Here is a 9,362-nt window from a genome sequence, read left to right as displayed (position 1 = left end):
GAGTCGCCTCCCTGAAGCTCCGCCAGAGGGAGGTGCTTCACCTCCTGAAGGATGGCTGGATTAAAGCTGTGTGGACGATGACAACAGAGGAGCTGAAAAACATCCCGAATATTCCAGACACAAACAGGCTGAATTCAATAATAAGAAACTTTATTTGTAGAGTAACAAGAAACGCAGAGAACAAACGAATCTCACGCACCAAGAACTTCTCATGAAAACTCCGAAGAACGAAGAACTGAGACAAAAGAGGAGCTCTTCCTAATCCACAGGAGGAGGAGGAGGAGGAGGAGGAGGAGGAGGAGGAGGAGGAGGAGGAGGTCCTCTGAGCAATCCGAATCCAGGACGAGCTCCTCCTCCTCTTCCTCCTCCTGCTGCTGCTCATGTGTCAGCAGCTGAGCTCAGCTCCTCCAGCTGTCCGCTGACTCACTCAAACTGGTGTTAGAGAGCTTGACCACGCCCCCTCCAGGTGACCGCAGCACCTGTCTTTGATGACTGTTCCTTTGGTATTTTTTAAGGACATGTTGAGTTGTGCTGCAGCTCTTTGATAAAGCAGCTGTGGACGGAGGGATCTGTCCTCTGGAGCTGGATTCTTTGACTGGAACCAAGTCCAGATTTGCCGCCTGTGGGGTCCCTGCCCTCCGTTTTATCTTTTACATTAAGTCCTGTTAGCAGTCCAGTTTGACCAGTTCAGGGTGTCCTACACGCGCTCCGTGTTTCAGATGAATCACGTGAATTTGGATGTCCTGTCGCACATTCAGGAATCAGCTCTGGTCTTTGAGCTGATCCTGCAGGAGAATGGATCCTGGTGAATTCATGAATGACGTGATGGATCCTGAAACTTGTGTTAAACTGCTGAAATATTTCCTGAATTATTACTGCAGCAAAAACATGCTGATTATCCTCCATCTGATCTACTGTCTCGCTTCTTCCATCTTCTCCAGTAAAGCAGAAAGACTGAACTTGGTCAGTCAATCAAAGGAAAATGAATCAACAGCAGTTCTGAGTAAACACTGAATCAGTTTTTCTGTCAGCGACTCTGTGGTTCAAGCTGAGAAATGTGAGGCTTTTCTCAACAGGAACACAGTTATGGGTATGTACAATTTTCAGGTTCCTGTATTTTACTTGAGTATTGCCATTTTCTGCTACTTTCTGCTTCTCCACTATATTTCAGATATACAGTTTTTTTTCTGCATTTATTTAATAGCTTTGTTTGCTTTGCACATTCAGATTAATAATACAAAACATAATCAACAAATAAAATATGATATTGATCATAATTATATATTATTATGTAATATTAAGTTTATGAACTTTATGAACAAAAACATCCATTTGAATTTAAGCCTTAACTGAATAAAGCAAACTGATTGCAGTTAAATGTATTTTTTTTATTCATTTCTTTTGCTTTTTTTAAAAAAAAACAAAACTTAAAAGTAAAAACAAATGCTGAAATGACTGCAAATGGAAATAAAGCATTTAAACTTCTATTATACACAGAGACGTTCATAACCTCACAAATTCTGATTCATGGCTTCTTTGGTGAAGTTAAAACTTCCATTTTGTCGCGGTCACACCACAGAAATACAAGAGACAGATTTTTAATAGGTTGAAGCAACATTTTTTTTTTTTTTTTTGTAGTTTGAGGAAGTAGAAATGACATTAGTTTGAAACGATGCAGTTGAGACCAAACACAAAGTACTGCTGCTGCTGAAGGTCAGGTCAGTTAGCGAGCTAACAGTTAGTTCAGGTTAACTGTCATTGTCTCACACAACTGACACTTTTCACAACATGACACGTGTGAAAACTAATTTCTGAATGATTACGTTGATGAAAACAGGATTCAGACAAGGAAAAGCAGCAGAAAAACCAATAAAACAACGAACTATCATTTATTTACAGCGGCTTATGCTAGTGCTAGTACGTAGCTTAGCTAGCTGTGGAGCTGGGTGAGGCAACATTTACGGTGAAGCTAAGCTGAGTGACGCTGTGTGTGGAAAAAGAGATCTTTTTGGTTTTGGTCAAATCAACCCAGTCTAAACTCTGTGCGTTAAGCTGAAAAAAGCTTTAATCCAGAGCTCAGAATCCTTTGATCTGGACTAATGTGGTCTTGACGACTGGTTGCATTCAATCATTTAACACTAAACACCAGAGGCGTAATGAGCATGTCGTCAGGTCATTCAAATAAGATGTGAGAGCTTTTTAAACTGGACACTATTGATGCTGAAGTGCTTCCGTAAGAGGCGACACGTCTTCAGAAATCCACACCTGCAGCTTGAAACCGCCGCGCCATGCGCTGCTCTGACTGGCTGTGTGATCTGTAGCTGTACTCTGGGATGGTGACTCCGCATTTCAGCAACAAGTTTGCTCCATAAATTCACGAGAATGCACCCGAGCTTGTTGCAGGTAGACTGGAGATAAAAGACCAAACTCTTTTCCGAAAAGACAGTCGTTGCCTCCGCGTTGAGCTGGGGGTCATCAGTGGAGGTGCTAAGAGGAGGAGGAGGAGGAGAAGGAGAACGGAGAGAAGGGGAGGACGGAAGAAGGAGCTTCAGGAGAGGTGAGCAGCTGATCGCCCCACGCTGGCTCATCAAGGTTTATCTCAACGAACGGATCACTGAAGCAAACCGCTAAGAAAAGGAGACACAAGGACACGAGTATGAAGAGTTTAGATTTTGCACCATTTTCCTAAAATATTTATTCTGAGATGTGAAGTGAAATCCACTTTCCGACTGTACAGACACTTTCCTTACTAAAACCAAGGTCATTCTTAAATGTAATGTGAGCGGCTGATGAGATAAAATGACACAAGGTTAGCATTTTTCCCCTCCTTCCAGTCCGTGTGCTAAGCTATGCTAACACACTTGATAAGTTCACAAAACAACTAAGAGCACAATTATTAGGGTATCTGAATGACTCATTTGTTTGCCCTCAAATAAAGGAAAATGGGGGAAAAGGGTGTTAGCTTACAAGCTAGCAGCTGTGTTTTGGTCTTGCTGTGTCTATAAATGCTGAAAGAATTTCAGCAACACTAGCTAGCTTTGGCCGCCATCAGTTAGCTGCATGAACGCCACTGTGTTTTTTGTTTGGTGTTTGCATCTTACATGGGTGGTTGTTGTTTTCGTTCTGCTGGTTCTCCCCAGTAGCATCGAAGAAGACGTCAGTACTGCTCAATGGACTGGATGTCTTGTCAGCTGGGTCATCGCCCGGTGAGGGACTGGTGTTACTGGTGGGCGAGGGCTCTGTACCGTTTGCCGCTGGCTGTTCCTGTGGAGCTGGAAGGAAGGATGGAGGTGAAACAGAAACGAAGGAAAAGTGTGTGAGCGGGACAATGTTGCATTCGTGTTGTATGGACAGTAAATGGATGCCGAAATGATGCGAGTTCTCTGAGGAAGTCAGGACATCATTTTCATCTGCTTTCCCACAACTTCGTCAGAATTTTTCTACAAGAGGAACCTTTTTACACTTACAGTCCCTGTGACCAAGATCAAACTTCTTAAAGGGGAGTAAAATAATATACAGCAAATAGTAACCGAAGCAGCTTTTGTACATGCGTCATCTAACTCTTAATGGATTGCAGTTCTGGAAGTGACTGAACTCAAAACTATCTGAAGGAACCTTTTGGTTCCAGATTCCTCCTGGCCTTCACCCCCTGGGTTTCTGTCAAAAGAGTTTTTAATGTTACTGACACCAACATATAACACATAATGTCGTACCGTTCTCGCCATTGGAGCCCTTTTCCTCTGACTGCAGAGTTGTGCCGTTGGCTACTGGAGGAGGTGAAAGGTCATCTGTAGGCAGGTGGTCTTTAGGAGGTGGTTGTTCTGAGATGAAACACACAAACCAAAGTACACACATCATGTTGTGCTCATATTTAGTCATGGTAATTTAATGTAAACACACACACACACACACACACACACTCACCTAGGTCGTCCAGGTAGACCTGTTCAAAGGTGCCGATGGGTTCGTTGAGGTGGTTTACAGGAACCGGACGATGGAGGTCAAACGAGTATGTCTGAACAAATAAACAAATAAACAAGCAAGTCAACAACAAAAAATACATTGTTAGAGCTTTAGTCTGAAATGTGACATGACAGTGAGTGAAAAACATATGTTTTAAAGGAAAGCCATCAAAAAGATCTTAATTTCTTACCCTGGCGGCTCTCCGGAGGAAGTAGAGGATGACACAGAGAATAATGATGACCAGAACGATCAACACCAGGAACAAGTAGCCTGGAGACAGAGGCAGAGAGCCGTTCACTGGCAGTGAAGGCAGCACAGGGCTCGTTTGTGCCACTCGTATAATCAATTAATTCGTTATCAAGGAAGTATAGATAGATAAAAGAAACAGTTTCAAAGGGTAAAAAGAGCAAACAAAAATCACTTGATACAAATTCACGTTTGGTTACTATGTAGTGACCTTCATTAAAAGTGACATCATGGAATAAAAAAGTGACATTAAATAAACTTATGGTTGGGATGCAGCCTATTATGAAATAAACAGACAGAGCTTTAATAATGAAATAAATGATTGAATAGTTTATTGTTTGAGTTATAAATTTGGAGTTTTTCCTAATGTTTCATAAGTTTGATATTTAACACTGTCAGGCTCCATGTGGACCAAAGAAAAGAAATGTTTTCCCACAATTATTCAAAACATACAAGTGTGACTCAATCACATAAGTGAAAAAAAACAATGTGTCACATCATCCATCCATCCATTTTCTATACTGCCTATCCTTTTCGGGGTTGCGGGGGGGGGGGGGGGGGGGCTGGAGCCTATCCCAGACGTCAGTGGGCACAAACACACAACCATTCACACTCACACCTAGGGGCAATTTTACAGTCACCAATCAACCTAATGAGCATGTTTTTGGTCTGTGGGAGGAAGCCGGAGAGAACCCACGCATGCACGGGAAGAACATGCAAACTTCACACAGAAAGGCCCGACCCGGGAATCGAACCAGCAACCTTGTTGCTGTGAGGCACGCGCACTACCTGCTGTGTCACAGCATAATTATGTAAAATTAATCTATAATCTACTATCATGTAAAATTAGAATAAGTCAGTCTGCTAGGCGTCTCAGCAGATGAAGGGAAGAAAAATGAAGAGAATAAATGGCAGAATAGAAAAAAAGATGCTGGTTTGACCTGATAAATGACAATAATGATAAAAGTTCCTCACCCCAGGACGACGGACCCGGTTCTTGAGTTTCCACTAAAAGAGACAGACAGCTGGTTACTGTTCAGAGAGCTGAGGTTCACCAATTCAATTCAAATAAAATGCAATGTTCATTGATGGTGGAGTCTTTCCTGCCCCCTAGTGGAGAACAGAAGCAGAGTAAATGAACAGACTGAAGTGTCCCCTACCAAAAGGTCCAAACCCTCGCCAGTTAAAAGACCACAACTGAGCAGACACAGTAGGCTGACTGGATATTACTGGATGTCCAAGTGACATGTAATCATAATGTCTCTGATTTGATTCTGGCCGGGGACATTTGTTGCATGGTCCCTCTCCGTGTTTCCTGTCGCTGTCCACATCATTTCTATCCCATAAAGGCCGACACACTCTCACTGTTCAACCCTAACCTAAACCTAATTCTAGCCAGACCCCAAAAACCAAGTCTGAACCTTCAAACAGCCCTTTAAAGCTGCCGTGTATGGCAACGAAAGCAGCAAGCTGAGCATTTGACAGGCTGAGAGAGTGTGTGTGTGTGTGTGTGTGTGTGTGTGTGTGTGTGTGTGTGTGTGTGTGTGTGTGTGTGTGTGTGTGTGTGTGTGTGTGTGTGTGTGTGTGTGTGTGAGGCAGCTGGCTAACAGTTACAGACAATATGAGCGTGTGATGGTTGTGGTTTCACACACAGGAAGACAAACTGAGGCGCTCTCTAACATGCCTGTTGCTTATTGACGTACCTGGCTTTGACGAGGTACTTGCTGTTGCCGTAGAAACCTCAGTCATCACACCAACTTTACCATCCTCCATCTTGTTTCCTGGCACAGTGGCCATGGCTGTTGTGCTGCCATTGACTTCCTGTGTTTTGTCAGCAGCGTTCATATCGGTGTCATAATCGTCAGCGCCTGTAATCGGTGTTGTTTCTTGAGTCTGTGAAGGACATCAGAGGGACGTCACAGTTTGGATTTGAAAGCTTGACTTCATTTGGATTTTGATATTTGGTTTTCTAATCTGCTTTGTCTCAATGACAACGACAGGATTTGAAAGTAAAAGTACTGAGTGCAGTGAAGTGTCCTCTTGTCTCTGATCTCAGCGTTAGGGTTAGGACTGAAACTAATGATTCTTCTCATTCTGGATCAACAAATATATTCAAAATCATTCAGATCATTCCAATCATTTCGATTATTCAGAGGAAAAGCAGCAAATCTAACATCTGAGAAGATCAAACATCTAATGATTTACATGAAAAAAGAAATTACCCAAACAGTCGACAATTAATTTACTACTACTTATTGCTTTGCTACTTATTCCAGTTGTACTTTCTGTAGAATTGTAAAAATCTAAATTTATTCTGACTTTAGGAGGAGACGTCTGCATCAACGTCCTCTGGCTTCATTGATAAATATGTCTGAGTGCTTCCTGATAATGTTCCCCAAAGGAAGCACGTAGAGTGAATGGAACTGGTCCGAGCACAGAACCCTGCAGAACTCCATGAGCACAGAGGAGGAGTCACGAACTGTCAGATCGATGTAATGAAGGAAGAAGCTGACAGTTCCCTCTGAAATGAACTTTAAAGCTCAGTGCTGGTTTGACAAGAAGTTTCAGATCCAGCTGCTGACGAGCATCAAATTCACGTCAGACTTGGCATGTCCTCCTTTTTCTGTCCTGTTTTATTTTTTAAGGAGCTCTGTAGCCTCAATCCATCTGCCAACACCTCCAAAGCTCACTAATCAACTCATCATATCTTGTTGTTTAACTGTATAAACAACTTTGTGACAATTTGTAGGCTTCATTCATTCATTCATTCATTCATTCATTCATTCATTCATTCATTCATTCATTCTGGGAGCACCAGGCTAGCTGTTTCCCCCAGCCTCCAGTCTTTATGCTAAGTGAAGCTAGCTTGAGATTAAGCAGAAATGTTGAGGCATCTCTTTAAGAGGAAATCAAGGTTACATGTGGTTTTGATGTGGCCTAAACTCGACCTGCTTCAAGTCAGCCCAGTTCATGTAGCTGGTTTCACTGGTGGATGCTAACAAGCTCCAAGTACAACTCAAAGATAATTGGCTTGGCTTGGCGTCAGCTGTTACCGTTAAGGCTGTTGAAAGCAGATCTGCCTTCGTTGGTGTCGGCCTCTGAGGAGCAGGTGAAGACATGAAGCGAGGCGCTTTATTTTCAGTTTCATTTGGAGGCAGCGGGCTTGAGGTGTTCACTGAGTCGTGGGGGGGGTCTGTGTCAGACATGGAGACAAACATGAATCAGCTTAAGACTTTCAGGTGATCTGTACTCGCAGGACAGATGCAGGATGTGGGCACTGTCACCATAAACAGTCACAGTCCAACAAGTTCACACAACACTGCACATCGAAACACATCCAGACAGCACAAAACAGCGCACATACACAGGGCAGGACATGCAGGACAGTATGTCCCATGGCAGGGAGAACAGGACAGGACAGTTCAGGACAAGACCATACAGGGCAGGACTGGACAGTTTATTATAGTAGACTACAGGACAGGACAGCTGAGGACATACTGTGCAGTTTAGTACAGGATAGTCTGCTCTAGGACAGAAAGGACGGGAAATGACAGGACACAGGACAGGACTGGACAGTTTAGAGTACAGGACAGGACAATACAGGAGAGTACAGGACTCCAGAGGAGAATACAGTACAGGATAGGAATGGACAGTTTATTGTAGTAGAGTGGAGGACAAGACAAAACAGTGGAGGACAAGACAGGACAAGACATGAAACAACAATATATGACAGAACAGTTGAGGACAGAATAGAGGAGTACAGTTTGAGACAGTGTCACGTAGTACCATTCAGCATAGCACAGTACAATTAGACAGTACCACAAAGTACAATATAGGACAATTCAGGAGAAGACAGGACAGCACAGGGCAGTTCGCTACAGGACAGTAGGGGACAGCAGTGGTTCCCAAAGAGGCTGAAGAACAAGACCAAGTTTACTAAGATTTGTTAATTTTACGTAAAGATGTATCACATAAAAACGAGGTACTTTATTAACTGAAGTTATATTTGGATGAAAAACAAGCAAAATTGCCGAAAATAAGCTTGAGCCATCAGAAGTGTCACATTATCGTCAAAGCTATTCCTGGTTCTGTAGACGTTTATAGAGTTTGGGAACCACTGCAGTACAGCTCAGTCCATGAAGGCACCCTGTCCACAGTCAGTCACTCAGTCAAGTCCGTCGTCACGTACCTGTCTCCTCTTCATGACCCTCGCCATGAGACACAGCAGCAGTTCCATTTTGTCCTCTGGAGACAGAGGACATCACTAGAACTGAGACAGAAAGACAAAAAGGTTATCACACTTGGTGGAAGAAGGACTCAGATCTTTGCTTAAATCAAAGTTGCCAAACTAAAGTGCATTAAAACTTTTAGCAAAAGGACAAAAGCATTAGCATCGTGATATACTTTAAGCAGTAAAAGTACTAATTACTTTAACTGATTTATGTTTTCGTCACTTTAATATTGCAGCTGGTGAAGATAACCGACAGTAACACATCAATGTACAAGTGACCAGAGGTTTACCTCTGAACTGTGGTGGAGTGGAAGTATACTCAAATAGAGCTCAAACTCATGCAGTACTTGGGTACGTGTACTTCCCAGCACTGCGCTCACCTGAACCTCTGTCCACGCTGACGTCTCAGCTTTGCTTCAGCTGCTGCAACAACTTTTCATACGTGTGAAAAAGACGAACGCTGGTGCAAAGATGTGAGCGGACGAAGAGTAGAACACCACATAGAAGCGCATTAATGATGTTTACACACTTTTTCCATCGACTGTGACCTCCGACCTCTGACCTCTCTAATGTTGGACTGAAGCTTTATCCTCTTTGAACTTTTTTTTGATATTCTAATGCTCCATATTGTCTATAAATGTTCACCAGTGAGTGAAAACCTTACTATTTATCCATCTGTGGTGTGGAGAAATGACATGTTGGAGAAAATCAATGCATTTGGCAAAACATGCATGATTTTGACATTTAAGGTAGAATAAATGAGTCCCACACAGGGGAAACAAACCTTGAGGTGAAAGTGAAAACAAATTTAAAATGAAAAGCATTTAATTCCTTAAAAATGTTTCATTTCTTTCCTCTCATTTCCTGATGATTCCAGTTGGTCTTAATAGTTCTTCATCTGTGCTGCAGCATTTGTGTGCTC

General features: G+C 42.7%; 1 protein-coding gene across 1 annotated transcript; it reads right to left on the bottom strand.

Annotated features, from left to right (window-relative positions):
• Nucleotides 1-1,412: 1,412 nt before the first annotated feature.
• LOC139351751 (uncharacterized) lies at nucleotides 1,413-6,054 on the bottom strand. Its single transcript, XM_070993756.1, has 6 exons — nucleotides 5,913-6,054; nucleotides 4,154-4,233; nucleotides 3,925-4,015; nucleotides 3,714-3,821; nucleotides 3,102-3,272; nucleotides 1,413-2,627 (listed from the first exon to the last, which is right to left on the bottom strand). The coding sequence occupies exons 1-6, from the start codon at nucleotides 6,052-6,054 to the stop codon at nucleotides 2,488-2,490; spliced, it is 732 nt and encodes a 243-aa protein (XP_070849857.1). The 3' UTR covers nucleotides 1,413-2,487.
• Between the last annotated feature and the right edge of the window lie 3,308 nt (nucleotides 6,055-9,362).

Source organism: Chaetodon trifascialis, chromosome 23, assembly GCF_039877785.1.
Source record: "Chaetodon trifascialis isolate fChaTrf1 chromosome 23, fChaTrf1.hap1, whole genome shotgun sequence".
Classification (NCBI taxonomy): Eukaryota; Metazoa; Chordata; class Actinopteri; order Chaetodontiformes; family Chaetodontidae; genus Chaetodon; species Chaetodon trifascialis.
Note: the sequence above shows the minus strand (reverse complement) of the source record. Positions and strands in the feature narration are given on the sequence as shown.

Excerpts from the sequence above, each read along its gene's own strand:
- LOC139351751 (XM_070993756.1), bottom strand. The coding sequence starts at position 6,054 with ATGAACGCTGCTGACAAAACACAGGAAGTCAATGGCAGCACAACAGCC. Across the intron at positions 3,822-3,924 it reads GGTCTACCTGGACGACCTAG|AACAACCACCTCCTAAAGAC; the intron begins GTGAGTGTGTGT and ends GTTTCATCTCAG. Across the intron at positions 3,273-3,713 it reads GGGCTCCAATGGCGAGAACG|CTCCACAGGAACAGCCAGCG; the intron begins GTACGACATTAT and ends CCTTCCTTCCAG.